The 19,079-nt window shown below is 45.2% G+C and overlaps 1 protein-coding gene and 1 pseudogene across 2 annotated transcripts in view; one reads left to right on the forward strand and one right to left on the reverse strand.

Annotated features, from left to right (window-relative positions):
• VPS45 (vacuolar protein sorting 45 homolog) overlaps positions 1–19,079 on the reverse strand; it is a 67,593-nt gene that overhangs the window by 29,307 nt on the left and 19,207 nt on the right. For both annotated transcript variants that reach the window (XR_008629306.1, XM_004618058.2), the window contains exons 8-13: positions 16,213–16,347; positions 15,702–15,815; positions 14,383–14,550; positions 8,351–8,509; positions 8,023–8,130; positions 6,659–6,780 (exon numbers count right to left, since the gene is read on the reverse strand). Coding sequence is in view for 1 of the 2 variants with exons in the window: in XM_004618058.2 (XP_004618115.1) it covers positions 6,659–6,780; positions 8,023–8,130; positions 8,351–8,509; positions 14,383–14,550; positions 15,702–15,815; positions 16,213–16,347 (806 nt within the window). In the remaining variant the exon portion in view is untranslated. The remainder of the gene's footprint in view (positions 1–6,658; positions 6,781–8,022; positions 8,131–8,350; positions 8,510–14,382; positions 14,551–15,701; positions 15,816–16,212; positions 16,348–19,079) is intronic.
• On the forward strand, positions 4,965–5,826 carry LOC129403572 (SRA stem-loop-interacting RNA-binding protein, mitochondrial-like; annotated as a pseudogene).

Consider the following 19,079-nt stretch of genomic DNA (forward strand, 5'->3'; position numbering starts at 1 on the left):
GAGTGAAGGACTAGTCAGCTCCGTTTTCTCACCAAAAAGTTTAAGATATTTTACCAGAGACAAGAAAAAATTCTTGAATGAGAAAAAAAATTAGACTAATAAATAGAATACGGGCAGCCAAGGGAGACACTGCGGGAAAAAGCCCAATTCCAATGTGGATACAGCCATACTGCCAACCAATCATACCAAGTTTAATGACAAGGCCTCAGACATTTCTCCAAATATTCTTGGTTCTGCAAAGTTGTGGCCTTGCCATATCTCCCTCAGTACTTTCTAGTATTACAATAATGAAATAGCAAGACCCAAAAGAGCGCACAGAGGCCTGAAAGCAGCTGTGTGGACCTGGCAGGCATGAGACCTGGGGTCTGATCCTGCCTGTCCTGCGGATCTGCCATTTGGCGGCACCACAACCACATGTGCTATCTGGTAGGTATCAATCAAGCGTATGAGCACTGCCAGCATGCTACCCCTGTGACCTGCGGCCACAGTGCATGCCAGCACTGCCAGCGGGGCACCCAAGCTCTGGCGAGCACTGGCTGCACCCGCTGCTCTCCGGGAGGGGAGGCTGCCCGGAAGGAAGGCCTCCTCTCCGGAGGATGGCAAAGGGCCGAGGCAGCAGGGTAGTGCTGAGGACAGCCACTGGACACAGTCAGTTTGCATAAAGTGCTGCTCTCAGACCTTCCCAGCTATGGGCCTAACCCACAGAACACTCAGGGCTGAGGGGGCCATTCTGTGTACTGGTGGCTGAAGACAGACCCCAGCATAAAGAGTCACTGGGAAATAACTCAAATCTCAAGTTTTCTGGTCATAACCCCACATTTTTTGGCTTAAATTTTCCCACAAAATCTTGTTATATTAACTGCACTAGTGACCCACATAAGAAATTTTATATCTGTTAAACATCTATTTGTATAGCACCTTTTAAGTACTGTGAAAACTGAGTTCTTAGGACCAGAGTGACAGCACAGAGGGTAGCACAGTTCAACCCCCAGCACCCCATATGGCCCTACAAGCCCACCAGGAATGTTCACTAAGTGCAGAGCCAGGAATAAGGCCTGAGCATCACTGGGTGTGGCCCCAAAATAAAAACAAAACCTTGAGTAATTACTTCAAGGTCACAACCACTTCAAAGATTATCTAGGGAGAAGTTTTATCTATTTCTATGTCTATCTCTATCTACACACAGCAGGTTCTCAAATAACACTGTTCATCCAGTGTTGTTCTGTTACAGTGCTGATAAGAAAAAAATCTTGGCCAATGTTGACAGACATCAGGCTATCGAAGAACCAGGTTTCAGAATAGCTTGTTCTCTTTGTTTGTTTTTTGGGGGGAGACCACAACTAGCAATGCTCAGGGCTTAATCCTAGTGGGCTCAGGGGGTCACATAGGGGGCCTGGGATTGAACCTGAGCCAGCCACAAGCAAGGCCAGCACCGTGAGTGGTGTGCTAAGGCTCTGGCCCCATAGCTGGTTCTCTTTTTTTTTTTTTGCTTTTTGGGTCCCATCCAGCAATGCTCAGGGGTCATTCCTGGCTCTGCACTCAGGAATTACCCCTGGCCATGCTCAGGGGACCATATGGGATGCTGGGAATCGAACCTGGGTCGGCCGCATGCAAGGCAAACGCCCTGCCCTCTGTGCTATCACTCCAGCCCCCGCTTTTTTTTTTTTTTTTTTTTTTTTTGCTTTTTGGGTCACACCCAGCGATGCTCAGGGGTTACTCCTGGCTTTGCACTCAGGAATTACTCCTGGTGGTGCTTGGGGGACCATATGGGATGCCGGGGATCGAACCCGGGTTGGCCGCGTGCAAGGCAAACGCCCTACCCGCTGTGCTATCGCTCCGGCCCCATATAGCTGGTTCTCTTAAAGCTGGTTAGAAGGCCTTAGAAGGCCCTAGCTGAGGACTTACTGAGTGTTCTCACTATCTACAGGAAATCACTTTAATAATCTTTTTTTTTTTTTTTTCAGAAATATTGACCAGACACATAGATACAGATGCTTGCATATGTGTAACATGCATGTTATGAAAATATGCTGTCAAGTGTGGACTTACTTATATACCAACTGTATACAGTCACACTAATGCTTTACATACTTGTGGGGGTTTACCTATAGAGGGGATGTTATCTCACCTGTATTTTTTTTACAGCCAATATATTTCATTTCTTTTACTTTTTGGGCCACACCCAGTGGTGTTAAGAGACTTCTGGTAGACTGTTTGGAGGGTGATCCCCAGCAATGCTAGGGGGCCGTGCACTGCCCAGGGTTGAACCCAGGCCTCCCATGTGTAAATCTAGCACACTGGTCCTTTCAACTCTCTTCTGGTCTGCAGTCAACAACTTTTAGGAAGTCTTATACCTTGGGGCCAGAGCAAGAACACTGTTGGGAGGGCACTTATCTTTAACACAGCCAACGCGGTTTGATCCACAGCACCCTATATGGTCTCTGAGCCCAGCCAGGAGTGCAGAGGCAGGAGTGCAGAGCCAGGATAAAACGCTACGCATCAGTGGGTGTGACCCCAAAACAAAAATAACAAAAAAACAAAAGTTTTATACCTCACCCATGAAGAATTATGCTATTGAGAAACAAAGAATGCGTAGTACTGCCCAGAAACTTAGGCTATCAGATCTCTTTTTTCCCTCACTTACCAGTAAAATATTTCCATGGAAGCCCTTGTCTTTGTGTATTTATCAAAGAATACCTCTGTGGAAAAACTTTATACTTAGCTTTGTTGGGGCCAGGGTGGGGAGGGCACTTGTCTCGCATGTGTCTGATCTTGGTTTGATCCCCAGCACCGCATATGGTCCTCTGAGCCCTCCAGGAGTGATCCCTGAGCACAGACTCAGAAGTAAACCCTAAACACAGTGGGTGTGGCCCCTAAAACTTCTATTTTTTAAAATATAAAAAATTTTAAAAATAGAAACTGGAGGGGCTGGAGTGATAGCACAGCGGGTAGGGCGTTTGCCTTGCACGCGGCCGACCCGGGTTTGATTCCCAGCATTCCATATGGTCCCCTGAGCACAGCCAGGGGTAATTCCTGAGTGCAAAGCCAGGAGTGATCTCTGAGCATCGCTGGGTGTGACCCAAAAAGAAAAAAAAAAAAAAAAGAAACTGGAGTGATAGGACAGTTCGTTGCCTTGCATGCAACCAACATAGGTCCAATCCTGGCACCTAATACTGTCCCCTGAGCACCACCATGAGTAATTCCTGAGTGCAGAGCCAGGAGCATTGCTGGGTGTGACCCCAAAACAAAACAAAATTTAAAAGTAAAGTGGCTGTTTAAAAAGGCCTTTCCAAGGGGCTGGAGAGATAGTACAGTGGGTAGGGTGTTTGCCTTGCATGTGGCTGACCCGGGTTCAATTCCCAGCATCCCATATGGTCTCCTGAGCACCACCAGGAGTAATTCCTGAGTGCAGAGCCAGGAGGAACCCCTGTGCAACGCCAGGTGTGACCCAAAAAGCAAAAAAAAAAAAAAAAAAAACCCCAAAAAACCCAAAAACCAAAAAGGCCTTTCCAAGTTTTCTCATTCTTCAGTCCAGTCAATACCAGAGATGGTATGTCCCCGCTTTCCCGCCCCAGTCCCCTACCATACTTCTTTGCTTCTTCCAATTAAAATCTACTTTTTAATTCATTTTTTTGTGTCACACCCAGGGGTGTTCAGTGCTTACTCCTGGCTCTGCACTCAAGGATCACTCTTGGCAGGCTCAGGGGACCATATGGGATGCCGGGGATCAAACCCAGGTTGGCCACATGCAAGGCAAGAGCCCTCCCCGCAGTTCTATTGCTTCAATTGCAATCTCTATCTTTTTGGAAGCTTAAAATATGGCTGCAGAATTTTCTTCTGACCTCCTTTCCTAGTCGTTTTCTTACTCCCTGGAGATTTTAGCTCTGGTATACCGTCTCCTCCTTATTCCTGCTCCGTTCAGGATTTTCTAGACTTTGATACTAATGTGGATCACTGACGGATCATCTTATTCTCCTTGCCCAGACCATTAGCATTCAGGATTCTAACAGAAACTTCATGACCGTATCTCCACCACTCAGGAAACCTTGATTAAAGTTCTCTTCCTCCAATAACTTCCATTTCTAGTTTAACTCATAGCAAAACCCAACCGCAAGCTCAAGAGCTTCTCTACCCCCTCCCCACCAGCCTGTGACCTGACTTCCCAATATCCTTTCTCTGCCAGCTTCTTTACTTAGAGCAACTAAAAGTTCCTGGAGAAAAATCACACAGTCAGGTTCAAGGGCTAGATTTGACCTGATTTCTTTTTGATTTGGGGCCATACCAAGTGATTCCCAGGGCTTCGTCCAGGCTCTGCTTTCAGCAGTCACTCTGGGCAGTGCCTGGAGAATTCTATGTGGTGCCCAGATCCAACAGGGGTTGGCTAGGCTGGAGAGAGAGGACATGAGCATGGCATTTGCCTTGAATGCCTTGAATGCACCAAGCTGGGTTTGATCTCTGGCACCCCAACTGGTTCCTTGTACCTTCCAGGAGTGACCCCTAAGTGCAGAATCAGGAGTAAGCCCTGAATAGCCGGCAATGGCCTTCCCACCCCACAAAAAAATTCCCAACCAATGGGGGTTGATCATATGTAAGATCATAATCCCATACTATCTCTCTAGCCCCAGCTTTCAATTTTTATTTTTGCATTTTTTCAGCGCCAGGAAATAAACCCAGAGCCTCATACATGCAAGTACTCTGTGGCTGAGATATATGCCCCACCATATCTAAAATTTTCTTAAAAAGGTGAGTCTTCTGTTTGTTACCAATTACAGGGTTTTGGCTTTATTTTTTCAGTAAGGGATAAAGTGAAAAAAAAAAATACACTGGGGCTGGAGCAATAGCACAGCGGGTAGGGCGTTTGCCTTGCACGCGGCCGACCCGGGTTCATTCCCAGCATCCCATATGGTCCCCTGAGCACCGCCAGGGATAATTCCTGAGTGCAGAGCCAAGAGTAACCCCTGTGCATCGCCGGGAGTGACCCAAAAAGCAAAAAAAAAAAAAAAATACACTTCATTGGTGAAAAATCATCCATGTACTACAAAACATTGTTCTCCTTTCAGATATACCTTATATTTGTAAAACATTCTGCCGAGTGTCTTAGATTACAATTATCTAAAATAATAAAAGCCTTATCAATAATAACAATTCTCACATAAATTTAGTCAATAGAATTCAGCTACATATATTAGACTAAAGCATGTAGCCCTAATAGAAAAAAGTTAAAGAATATAATTTACCAATATCTTGAATCTTTGTATATTAAAAATGTCAGGGTGGCCTAGATAAAGTGTTTTAGAACTTTTTTTCTTAAAAAAACTTACTAACAAGGGGAGCCCACGACCTAGGGATGGCGGCCTCGGCGAGTGTGGGTTGGCACGTGGCGTTCGTGCAGAGGATTCCCTGGACCTCGGCCGCCAGTGAGTTGAGAGAACACTTTGCACAGTTTGGTCATGTACGAAAGTGCACCCCGCCTTTTGATAAAGAGACTGGCTTTCACAGAGTATGGCCTGGGCTCAATTTTCTAAGGAAGAGGAACTTCATGATGCACTGCAACAGGAAAATCATATTATTGATGGAGTAAAGCTCCATGTTCAAGTTCGCAGACCAAAAAACTTACAAGTGGATCAAACAACCGATGAAGAGAAAGATTTTTGAGACTGTCACTGTATATTAAATAATGAAAAGAAAACAAAACCAAAAAAACAACTTACTAACAAAATACTAGATTAAAAGGGCAACTAAACTGTTTCCCTCAATTTATACCGCTCAATTTCAGCTTTTCTCGGGTGTAACAAATGGCCTTTGCTAATTAGATCTCAGGTTGTGAGCTGGCCACATTTGACAAAGTCCAGTCCTAACCCAAAATAGTAACAACCTGCTCTCCGCACCAAGCAAGTAGCAGAGCTATTTTTGGTTTAATATTTAAATTCCAAATGCCAGACGCCTTGGGACAGAACCTTAAATGGCTAAGTATCTGATACTAAAGCACTAGCTTCAAGTATTAGAAGTACTCCAAAACTCCGGATTTCTTTACTCCAAAAGGAATTTTTTTGGGGGCCAGACCAATAGTAAGGTGGGGAAGGCACTTGCCTTGCACACAACAGGCCAGGGTTGGATCACTGGCACCCCATATGGTCCCTGAGCCCCACCAGAAATGATTCCTGAGTGCAGAGCCATGATGAAGCTGAGCACTGCTGGGTGTGACCCAAAACACAACAACAAAATAGAAATTATGTTCTGGGGGCCTTTGGGGATGGCCCTGCTTTGGTCAGCATGAACACTGACTTTGGTGCTGCCCATGTGTATGGGCGTACTGAGCTGTGCCAGAAGGAACCCTAAAGAGTGCAGCCCAGGGGCCAGCGCTGCTGGGTGCCCCCCAGCGAGCATAAGACCCAGAAGGTGCCAATCACCTCACTAAAAGGGTGTGGGGCCCCAAAAGGCGCCACTGCTGAGTGCCCCCTCCCCACATCCCACTACCAACAGGGATGGGAGGGGGGATGGGAGAGGAAGAGCATTTTAGGAAAAGTGTTGGGCTTCTGTGTAATTTGATGCATGGAAAAATCGCAGTGTCTCAGAGCAGAATGAGAGTGTGCAGCTCCCAGACCCTGCAGCCTCCTGGCAGTGATGCTTCTGGGTCACCACACATCCAAGAGCTCACCTGTCTCTGAGGGTGCTGGGGCCCAGGTAGGGATACAGGCTCTCCTTCAGCTTCCCTTTGATGAGCTGGTCCAGGGTCTCATGCAGGAGAGGCTGGTGCTGGGTATAGACGTTTTCCACTCCCTAGGAAGGGGAAATAATTCCAAAGTCATCTGTAACGTAACACTCAGAATTAAAAGGTTCACTTTGCAGGCCTTTTGTGGGATCATTTCAAACTTTCAGGAGAAATTTATTTTACTATTATTTTTGCAGCATCAGGGGTCAAACCCAGGAGTCACACACTGAGGAATATACTCACTGTTGAGTCATATGCCTATCCTAAGAGAATTTTAATTAAATGATTAAAACAATTATTTTTAGGGACAGGAAAGAGAGCACTGAGGAGAAGGTGGATATCTTACACACAGTCACCCAGGTTCAATCCCTGAGCACAAAGTCGGGAGTGAGCCCCAAGTACAGAGACAGGAATGAGCCCTGAGCACAGAGCCAGGAGTGAGCCCCGAGCACTTAGACAGGAGTGAGCCCCGAGCACGAGTGGGCCCTGAGCACAGAGCCAGCAGCACCAGGCCCAGTTGTGGGCCAGACACAAACAAAAAATCTTTCATCAACTAGAAATGTAACAATCTCCTAAAAACACTCTAATTAAAGGATAGCTATTATAAAGGATTTTCTTTCATGGAATTACTTAAATTTATATTTCTTCTGTCTCTCATTTTTTTTTTAATGAAAATGATAAATGATAGGAAAGGAAAATAAGGAAAGGACCAGATAGAAAAGGAGCCTGAGACACTCAGAAAAACGGGAATAATTTTTCGGGAAAATAAGAAAGGCTAGAAGAAAATTAAGTGGGTTTTTTTTTTTTTTGGTTGTTGTTATTTAGACATAATTAAAGACCTAATAGTTTGTTTTCTCTGTAATTTCCTTCAAAGAAAAATTACCTAACAAAACTTAGATTTCATTTATTTATTTGTTTTGAGGTGATACTCTACAGTGCTTAGGGGGCTTACTCCTGGTGGTGCTCGGGGGACCATGTGGGGTGCTGGGGATCGAACCCAGGTCAGCCACGTGCAAGACAAGCACTCCCCCTGCTATACTGTTTCTCTGACGCCACAAAACCTAGATTTTAAGCAAACATAAAATAGCTCCGACAAACAGAACTGTTGCTTTGGAGCTCCTGCGTGTTTCCCGGGACAGCCCATTAATCCCGGCTCAGTGATGGGAACGGAAAGGTGTTCACGAAGCAGCCTCCGGGGTGTCAGCTGTAACGGCAGTCCCTGCCGGTCACCCAACCTTCTGCCCTGGAGCTCCTGCACTGGCCCACCCCCGGGCCGGGGCTACTGTCTGGAGGCTTAGGGGGACACATACCTTCAGTCCCTTGAGGAACTGCTTGGTGATAGACACGGCGTCTTTAGGACTGAAGAGGTCGCTTCCTCGGATCCGCTTGCCACCGTATTCAATGACCGCAGACACGAGCTGCCAGAGGGGAGAAAGAAGACCCTCTCTTACTGCCGGGGCCAGGTGCTCAGCTCATAAGCAGACCCTGTGTTCAGGAGAACCAGACCCAGAGGCCAGGGCCAGGGCATTCGGCTCATAAGCAGACCCCATGGTAAGGGAAGCCAGACCTGAGAGGCAAGTGCAACAGAGCCGCAAGCACCACTCAGACTGCAGCCCAGTGGCCCGTGGACTCAGTCACCTTGCGGTACTTGTCGGAGACGCCACGGTTTCTGAGGTCCATCATCAGCCCAGGCAGGCAGTTGCCACTGTGCCGCTCGTAGTGGAGAGCATAGAGCATCACGAGGCGTGTGGCGTCCAGCTCTGACACCTTCGGGTTCAGCAAGAGCCTCTTTATATTCTGAGAACAGAGAAAATGGACACGTAACCTGCTTCCCTTGAGTGATGTGGAATAACTGGGCTTTAACAACAATTACTTTCTTTTTTTTAATTTTAGGGCCACACCCCGTGATGCTCAGGGATCACTCCTGGTGGTGCTCAGGGGACCATATAGGATGCTGGGAATGGAACTTGGGTTGGCTGTGTGCAAGGCAAATGCCCTACCCGCTGTGGGTATCGATATGGAACCCCAAAAGTATCTTTCTTTGAGGCATCTCTAGCTCCTAAATCAGAATCCTGCTAACATCACACAGAAGGCTGACTGGCTTATAGATAATCTGCCCCCCTATGTTTCTATGAGGAGGAGCATGTAAGAGATTATTTTGCCAATGTGTCCACTGAAAAATGAATGAGATTACTACAGGACTGTTCTTCGCGAGCAGCCCCTAACACTGTCAGGTGTGGCTCCCAAACAAAAGAAAACAAAGCCCCAAACTCCAAAGTCCAAAACTACCAAACAGCAGCATTTTCTGTGAGCTGCTGTTGGCGCTGGGGCTCCAAGAGGCACCTGACTTGCCACTCTGTGAAGCCTGAAGCTGGAGGGGAAACAGCAGGTACAAATGAAAAGGGAGCAAAGAAAATTCTCTGGGTGAAAAAGCAGAATGAAGGAGCTGCTAGCCCATGCCATATTTGTTTTATCAAACTTGATGAGAAGCAAATATTTTCAAGACCTTTTTCTAGACAAATAAAATGGGTGCCAAGAATACAGGTCTGAAGACTGAGCATATTTCTAGATCAATGAAGACTTTAACTGTGGTAGCAATTTTATTCAGGTTGTTACTGCCTTCTTGGGGGTGTGTGTGGTGGTGAGTCTGTTTGGGCCTCAACTGGCAGAGCTTGGGGGCAGCTTCTGGTCCAGTGCTCAGGGTCTGGGAGCTGCTAGGAATCAAACCCAGAGCCTTACGCACAAGGGGCCACCTATTCCTCTTTTCAGAGTTATGATTACCAAGCTATATATAGATTTCCTTTTTCTAGTCTTAGTTATATAGATTTAAAGTACTCTATTTTAAATTATTTTTCAGTTTTGGGGCCACATAGGGGTTACTCCTGCTCTACACTCAGGGGTTACTTCTGGTGGGGCACAGAGAACTATATGGGATGCCGGGGATCAAATCCGATGGGCTGCGTGCAAGGGAAGTGTGTTAACCCCCACACTAGATGTGGCCCTGAAGGTGGTCTACTTTTATCTCACTTTTCTCTTTCTCTCAGTCCATGGCTTGGCAGAATGTTCCGAAAGACATGAAGGCAAACACGTTTGCAAAACCCAGAGCCACATAGACGGTACAGGATTAAGATGGCAAAGGCCAACCTGGTTTGAATCCCAGCACTCCATCTGACCCCCAGAGCACTGTCAGGAGTCAATCTGAGCACAGAGCCAGGAAAAGTCCCTGAGAGCCCAGCTCAGAATCAAATCCCAGTTTGGCTGTGTGCCAGGTCAGCTGCGTGCAATGCAAGCGCCCCCTGTTGCTTTCTAAGCAAATGAATGGTAAATGCCTCATTTAAGAAAATGAATCATAAACGAATCATAGCGGGCTTGGGAACAGTCCTTGGCTATGACATGAGCCCAAGGCTTCTCCTTCTTTCCTAATGACCTTCGCTTGCACTTTGACCCCTGACCCTTGTTTTTCCATTTCTGCTCCTTGAGACTCATCAGAGATTTGACTGAGCTCTGACTCAAGGTCACTTGGAAAGGACTTTGCTGACTCTGAGCCCCAAGAACCCAAACCAGACTCTGGCACTGGCAAACTCAGCACCTCAGGAAAGCCTGGCTGAGCTCCTGCTTGGCTCTGGGCTCTAGACGTCCTCAGGGAAACAGAGCCTTTTTGTCAGCCCGGATGCCACGTTATCCTCTGACTTCATTTTGAACTATTCCCCAGTGAAAACCTGAGTAAGTATATGAAAATTTCAGGGTAATAATCAGAAGAGGAGAAAAAAGGATCTGGGAGATCCGTTATTTTTCCTTTAAAAAATTTTTTTTAGGGGGCTGGAGCGATAGCACAGCGGGTAGGGCGTTTGCCTCGCACTCGGCCGACCCGGGTTCGAATCCCAGCATCCCATATGGTCCCTTGAGCATCGCCAGGAGTAATTCCTGAGTGTAGAACCAAGAGTAACCCCTGTGCATCGCCGGGTGTGACCCAAAAAGAAAAAAAAAATTTAATGTTTTGGCTTTTTTTGGTCACACCAGCGATGCTCAGGGGTTACTCCTGGCTCTGCACCCAGGAATTGCTCCTGGAGGTGCTCAGGGGACCATATGGGATGCTGGGATTCGAACCCGGGTCGACCACGTGCAAGGCAAATGCCCTCTCCACTGTACTATCGCTCTAGCCCCAGATCTGGGAGATTTTCATCCTGGCTCTGTGCTCAGGGGCCACTCCTAGAGGTGCTTAGGGAACATATATGGTGTTGAGGATTGAACCTGGGTCAGCTGCATGCAAAATCAGCACTTTACATACTATACTATCTTTCCAGCCAAAGCATAGTTTTTTTTTTTTTTAATTTTTGGGTCATACCCGGGGATGCACAGGGCACCAGATGGGATGCTGGGAATCGAACACGGGTTGGCCACGTGCAAGGCAAACACCCTACTCGCTGTGCTATCGCTCCAGCCCCTTGTTTTTTTTTTACTAATAAAATGGTTGAGTCATTTTCACATGCCAGTTGTCACAGGTCCAAGTGCTTAGGCGTAACTCAGCTGAATCTCCTCTGTCAATGGAGATTTCTGACAAGGCCGGGCACCCGAGAGACTTGTTCTTTCCCCCAGGGAAAATGCTCTGAGAAGACAACAGGAGGGATGAGAATTTTTTTTTTCGGGGGAGGGTCACACTGGCGATGCTCAGGGTTCCTGGCTCTGCACTCAGGAATTACTCCTGGCAGTGCTTGGGGGACCATATGGAATGCTGGGAGTCGAACCCGGGTCTGCCATGTGCAAGGCAAATGCCCTACCCGCTGTACTATCGCTCCAGCCCCAAGGATGAGGATTTTTTATTTGGGAGAGATATTTTTCTTCATGGTACAGAAAAATCAAGTGAGTCTTTTCTGAGGCTATTAGTGTAGTATTACATTGCAATTAGATTCTATTAAAATTCTTTCTAAGCCAAACTTTTATTAGTCTTTAAAATAAATGATCAGAAGTGGCAGTTAGATATGTTAAGTTTTAGCAACAAATGAGCTTTTCTCCCTGACAATGGTTTAGTTACCATTCAAAACAGCAAACTTCATCTCTATTCAAAAATTTTGATTCATTACTCTTTGACGTATTATTATCTAAGGTCGAGCTTAGGAATGCTTGACCCATCTAGGGGTCAGGCCGCTGACATCTGAGTGTTATAAAACAAAATCCCCTTTATAAGACTATTTGAAACATGTCACCAAAGAAATTCTTTATTATAGGAAAGTCCAAATCAACGATTGAGAGTAAAACCCTAATGGTTTTACTATGGGCAAGAAAATCTTCAAAGGATAATTAAAAAGATATGGAAGATGACAAATGAAGGTAATAGTTTCAAACTTTCTATATTTATTTAGTTAGAGCAAGGAGTAAGCCTTGAGCACCGCTAGGTGTGCCCCCCCAAATAAAAAATAAAAAACTAAAATAAAAAAAGTGATCATTTTAGTGAGGATCTTGGCCTTACTAGAGCAATCAAAGGTGAAAGAGGATCTTTCTTTTGCTTGTACCATAGAGTAAAAAAATTAGACTTCTAGGATAGGAACCCACATCTGCCCAGGGCTTCCCTGTCACATGTGAAGCCACTGACTTCGCTCCTTGAGTCCTCCTAACAATCTAAAAGTTTGAAATGCTGATTCTGGAGTCTTGGGCTGAGTAAGCATCGTCCCTAAGAGAAACTTGGTTTAAAGAGATGGACACGGGCCACAAGAATTGCCTCAGACACTGCTGCTGTTTCCATGACACTGTTTTTGCTTTGCCGTATAAAGTCAAGGAAAACTGCAACAGGGAAAGGAAAGAGACTCTGCTTTAGAATACAGGGTCTTATTAATGGGAAATGCACTTCTTATCATGACTTAGAATGGCTTCCTTGGGGCCAGAGAGATGTACAGTTTTTTGGGTTTTTCTTTTTGCTTTTTGGGTCACACCGGAGATGCACAGGGGTTACTCCTGGCTGTACACTCAGGAATTACTCCTGGCGGTGCTCAGGGGATCATATGGGATGCTGGGAATTGAACTGGGGTTGGCCGCGTGCAAGGCAAACGCCCTACCCACTGTGCTATTGCTCCAGCCACTCAGAGAGATGTACAGTGGTACAGTGGTAAAGTCACTTGCCTTGCATACACCAGATGCAGGTTCAATCCCCAGCACCATTTACAGTTCCCCAAACTCTGCCAGGAGTGATCCATGAGCACAGGGTCAGGAAAAAGCCCTGAGCACTCCTGGGTGTGATCCAACAAACAAGAAACAAAAATAAAATACAAAGAAAGAAATGGCATGTTCCCCCAAATTTCTTGTTAGCAATACATTGTTATTTCTCAGGATGCTTGGGTTTATCTCTTATTTGTTCTGCTTTTGACTATTATACCTGTACCTATAGATCCCATTGGTAAGCAACATGTAGTTTTCCCCTTTGAAATATCTCTCAGATTTGTCTTTCTGTACATTTCCCCCCTCCGTGAAACTACCAGCTTTCCGGTCTTCTGTCTTTTTGACTTCCAAAACATCTTTGCTAGGCGGAATACCCTCACAGCCAGCTTCTCACATCAGCCCTTGGGGTAGGCTCTGCCTCACTCAGCAATCCAAATTCCTCTTACACATTTTGTAAACTGGTTCCTGTTTATCAGTTCAATTTTCTCTCCTATTTCTTGGCCATATCCACTCTTAGAGGTCAAACTGTTTATTATTTCCTGCATATTTCTGCATCTCTATTTTTGAATATTATCCCTAACAAAAATCCTTCTCCAGAATCTAGTCATCCTTTATGATCCATCTTAATGTCACCTTATCAAAGAAAACATTCCTCATAAACTCAGCTATATTAAGTATCGCAATTTCTTTTTTTTTTTTTTTTGCTTTTTGGGTCACACCTGGTTCTGCACAGGGGTTACTCCTGGCTCTGCACTCAGGAATTACCCCTGGCAATGCTCAGGGGACCATATGGGATGGGATGCTGGGACTCGAACCTGGGTCGGCAGCGTGCAAGGCAAACGCCCTATCCACTGTGCTATTCCTCCAGCCCCTAAGTATCGCAATTTCTACTCCATTAAATACTATCTTTAATACTGCAAGGGTTTCTTCTGACTTGCTTTGCTATCTCTTCAACTAAACTCTAATTTTTCCCCCTTGACTTCTGTGAGTTACGTATTATTTTGGGGGTGTTTGGGGCCATACCTGGCGGTGTGCAGGGCTTACTCCTGGCTCTGTACTCAGGAATTATTTCTGGAGGTGCTCCTAGGACCATATGGGATGCCCTGGATTGAGCCTAGATTAGTTGAGTGCAAGTCCAGTGCCCTACGAGCTGTACTATTGCTCCAACCCCTATAATCTGTACTCCCTTTTTGTTTGTTTGTTTTTTGTTTTTTTTGGGGAGGGCCATTCCTGGAAATGCCCAGGGCTTACTTCTGGCTCTGCACTCAGGAATCACTTCTGGTGGTGCTCAGAGAACCATATGGAACGCTGGGGGTCAGGTTGGGTTGGCTACATGCAAGGCAAGTGCCCTACCTGCTGTCCTATAACTCAACCCCTGTAATTTGTATTTCTGTCTCAACTCCTTGTAAGTCTGCAGAGTCTACGTTGGGGAAGCAGGATCATCTGCCTTTAAACCTCTTGTTCAACCTGGCACTGTGCTTTCTACATTAGCTGCCCATCACATGAGACTTAAGAGATACCTGGAGGGCACTGGAGTGGTCATTCTGACAGGCAAGCTCTTGCTCGACCTCCGACACCTCCAGCAGGCTCCGGTCGCTGACCAGCCGAGACAGCTCCCCAACGACTGTCACGTGCTTTGACACAGTCCCAGACATCTTCTTGAACTGTGGGTAATTCTCAACAAAGGCCTGTTACAGGAACATCATAAGCACAGGAGTTCTGTTACTTCTGAGGAAGGTCAGGCAAGTGTGAAGCAGAACACTGGGGCAGAGGGAGGGATTGTTGGACTGGTCATGTCCCCAGAGTAAGGCAACTTTTCATCACTTGGCATTTTCTTTTTCTCTTTGGATAATACTGAGCAATGCCCTGGGGTTACTCCTAGCTCTGCATTCAGGAATTACTCCTGGCGGTGCTTGGAGGACCATATGGGATGCCAGGAATTGAACCTAGGTTGACTGCATGCAAGGCAAACACCCTACCTCCTGTACTATCGCTCCAGCCCTGACATGGCATTTTGTTACACTTAAAAAGAACTGGTACAGTATATGGAGTCTTTTTTCTCGTTTATTTTTTGGGCCACACTCGGCTACGCTCAGGGCTTTTACTTCTGGCTCTGAGCTCAGGGATCGCTCCTGGCCAGGGATTGTGGAATCCAATGGGGTGCAGGGGATTGATTCCAGGTGGAGTGCATGGAAAAACCAGAGCATTACTCCTGTTCTATCTCTCCAACCCAATAGTCTATTTTTTCTTTTTTTGCTTTTTGGGTCACACCCAGCAATGCTCAGGGGTTACTCCTGGCTCTGCGATCAAGAATTACTCCTGGCTGGGCTGGAGCGATAGCACAGCGGGTAGGGCGTTTGCCTTGCACGCGGCCGACCCGGGTTCGAATCCCAGCATCCCATATGGTCCCCTGAGCACTTCCAGGAGCAATTCCTGAGTGCAGAGCCGGGAGTAACCCCGGTGCATTGCTGGGTGTGACCCAAAAAGCAAAAAAAAAAAAAGAATTCTCCTGGCGGTGCTGGGGGACCATATAGGATGCCGGGGATTGAACCCGGGTTGGCTGTATGCAAGGCAAATGCCCTATGTGCTGTACTATCGCTGCAGCTCCCAACGCAATACAGTCTTAAGATTGTTGAAATATGACTAAAGAATGAAAAGAAGCACATGGTTTCTTATGCAATTTTCACTAGAATGCTTGCTAAAGAGAAATATCACAGAAAATAATCTCAGACTAAACAGAATGAACCAAGGGGTAGACCCAGAGTATCCCAGCGGTGTCGCTTACATGAACAGACCCAAAGTCTTGCACATTTGCTGTATATGCACATGTTCAATTTACCTTCATGTCTGCTATTGACTCTAGTTTTTGTTGTTCTTTTGGTTTCCTCTTCTGAAAGTCTTCCATGAGATTCTTTATATTGCTACCGATCTCTGCAAAGTTCAGGTACATGTTCTGTGAAAAAAGAAGTCACACAGATACATCATTAGCCTAACTTGCACACAATTTCCAAGAAAAGAATTTTGGATGTGGTTAGAAGGAAAGGGCAAGAAAATTCCATTATGATTACCAAATCTGGACATTGGCCAGAATGTGAGGAATGAATACCATCATTATTCCCACAATGGGCTACAGAAGAGGGTTCACAATTTTAGAAAAAAAAAAAAAGTGTTAAAAGGTCAGCACCCAAGCCTTCTGCTTCCATGAGGCACTCAACATGCAGACTGCCTAATTTACTGATCACTGGTCCACACGAATCCCAGACCTGCTCTCACTCTGACAAGTCAATACTGACCTTTGTAGGGAAAACAGAAAAATTGAAAGACAGAAAGGGCAAATGTTAACCACCTACATTAGCATAGAATTCATCGTTCTCCGCAGATAGGACCACCTCTCGTAAGTCTTTACTGATCCCCGGCACTCTGGAAAGATCGATTCGATTGTTGTTTATGCCCAGGAGTTCATGAACCATGGCCTGGTAGGTCCACTAAATAAAGATTAGTGACAAAAAACAATTGGTAACTGACAAAAAAACAAAATAGTAAATGTTCACAAAAGCCAAGACCAAGAGCAGACCTAGTAGCTAGTCCTCTTTATGCCGAGGTTTTCATTCATTTCCCCATATTTTATTAATACATTATACTAAGCATCCAGATTGTCATTTTAATTGTTAAAACATTCACATGTCAAAATACTTTTAGATTTCACACCTTTGGGGAAAGGGCAGGAAGACTGGTATTCTGAACAAAAAGAGAACAAATTAGACCTATAATTAGCTCTGGTTTTTGCCTGTGAAGTGAGTATATTTTGGGATATACTGGCACTGCAGCTTCAAGCCGCACCGTTTCCTGCACGCTTCTGTGGGTTTTCTGCACCAAGAGGGTGTGCTCGCTCATCTGAGAGCTGCTATATTTACCCTGAGAACACTAATAATAACAGAAAAAGCCCCATGAGTTGATGAAAACACACATAGTTCAGAAGCTTGCCTATGAATCCATTTCATTTTATATTTTACTTAGCCTGAGTTGTAAAGGATTATTTTCTAGCCTGACAAAACACGGACTTATTTAATAAAGCTGGACAGGGGAAACCTCCAAGTTTGACCTTCTCACCATTGAGACGGAGTGATACATTTGGCTGTGGGTTCATAAGAAGAAACAGTATTTCCCAGCAAATTACAGCTAAGCCTAGAATTTAAGTAGCACTGTATCATTGTAGCACTGTTGTCCTGCTGTTCACGGATTTGCTCCAGTGGGCATCAGTAACATCTCCACTGTGAGACTTGTTAACTATTTTTGGCATATCGAATATGCCACGGGTAACTTGCCAGGCTCTCGGTAGCCTGCTGGGCTCTCCAAGAGGGACAGAGGAATTGAACCCAGGTCGGCCGTGTGCAAGGCAAACGCCCTACCTGCTGTGCTATTGCTCCAGCCTTCTATCGCCCTCTACCCGCTGGGCTGGAGCGAGAATTTAAGTACTAGACATATTTATATATGTATATTTCATTTTTAGCAATCTAGATTTAAGAGGTTATACAAGCTTCTTTCTTTCTTAAAATAGTTGCCAACCGAAGAGGGTCTGGAGAGATAGTACAGTGAGTAAGGTGCTTGCCTTGTACACAGCTGCCCAGGTTCAATCCTGGGCATCCCAGATAGTCCCCTGAGCCCTACCTAGAGTGAACCCTGAGTGCAGAGTCAAAAATAAGCCCTGAGCAATGCCAGATGTGGCCCCCAAGCAAACAAACAAAATATTTGCCAAGAAATCCTTGAAAAAAAACCCATACTACCTCATTACTACATTTAAAATAAAGAAAAAAAAAGAAAGGAAGAAAGAAAAGAAAAAAGAAAAGAAAAGAAAAGAAAAGAAAAGAAAAAAAGAAAAGAAAAGAAAAGAAAAAAAAAGAAAAGAGGAGGGAAAATAAGAAAAGGGAGAATAAGATAAGGAACAACAGAGTTCTGATGCTTCCGAAGACAGGCTAGGGCAGTGCTTCATTCATGCACTCACTCAGCGGTTTGAGAGCTTTTCCTTCTCTCCCAGAGACTCCAGAGCAGACAGCACATCTTTTAACCTTTTTTTCGAAGTGATTAATGCATAACAGATCCTAAGTGAAGTCTATTGAATGAATGGTTGCTTTTCTTTGGGAAATAAGAGTCGTTGGCAATTCTTATTTCTGCTTCTTTATATTTTCCAGCATTTCTTAGTAAACAAAAGTTACTTTCAACTTTGGAAATAGGGAGTTATTTTATAATTATACAGAAGCTATACAGAAGCTGCATTTCATAGTCACAGGTTGGGGAAATCTAAAATAGGGAATGTACTTTTCCCTACAAATGCAGAAGCACTGTCAGCCCAGTAGGATCACAGCAAATCTCATGGAAAAATAGCATAAAAGTCTCCCAAGCTCAATGAGCCTAAACAGTACACAGAAGGCTCAAGCAGCACCAACCAGCCCAGTAAATCCTCAATGACTTCAGTAATACCATTGTGAGATATAACAATGATCACAAATTGACTTTTATTGATCTAAGTTTTGATAATTCCACTATCCTTTGTGTTGTAACACACAATATGAAGTAAATTCGAATGTGCCTGCAAAGGGGAGGCTGGGGTGGTGGGTGGGAAAGTGGGAAACTGGGGACACTGGTGGAGGGAAGGGCACCCTGGTTGTGGGATTGGCAGTTAATGTCTGTATTATGAACAATCTGGTAAACCATGTGGTTATAATAAAAAATTATTAAATTAAAAAAACAAATCCCAGCATTTTGGCAATGGTCAAAACATGAAGAAAATGTCAGGAAATCATGGTGCATGAATGCAGAGCAATGAGCTAGAGTTTTTATATGATATTGGACCCAGATGATGAAGGTTCTTGAGTGCAAACTTCAGGAGTTTTTATTTAACCCTGGATGGAAGTGGGAACCCATAAAGGCTTTTAAGCCAGGCATCATGGGCTCAGAGCAATGTGTGGGGAAAAGCAGTTTGACAGTTTGTGTCTGTAAACTGTATTTGTGGAAAGAAATTTAAAAACGGGGGATCAAGTAGATGACCCTAGCAGTATTCCCACAAAGAGATCAGGTGACGAAGCAATGGACGTAATACTGGCAAAGATGAGACGGAACCTGGAAAAATAGAATCCTGCTGGAGGTTGGGAGCATGGCAGGGGGGATGGGGAGAGGGGAAGCAGAAAGAGGCAGAGATGACTTAGGCTGGAAGGAGAGT

This window comes from Sorex araneus, chromosome 3 (genome assembly GCF_027595985.1).
Source record: "Sorex araneus isolate mSorAra2 chromosome 3, mSorAra2.pri, whole genome shotgun sequence".
Classification (NCBI taxonomy): domain Eukaryota; kingdom Metazoa; phylum Chordata; class Mammalia; order Eulipotyphla; family Soricidae; genus Sorex; species Sorex araneus.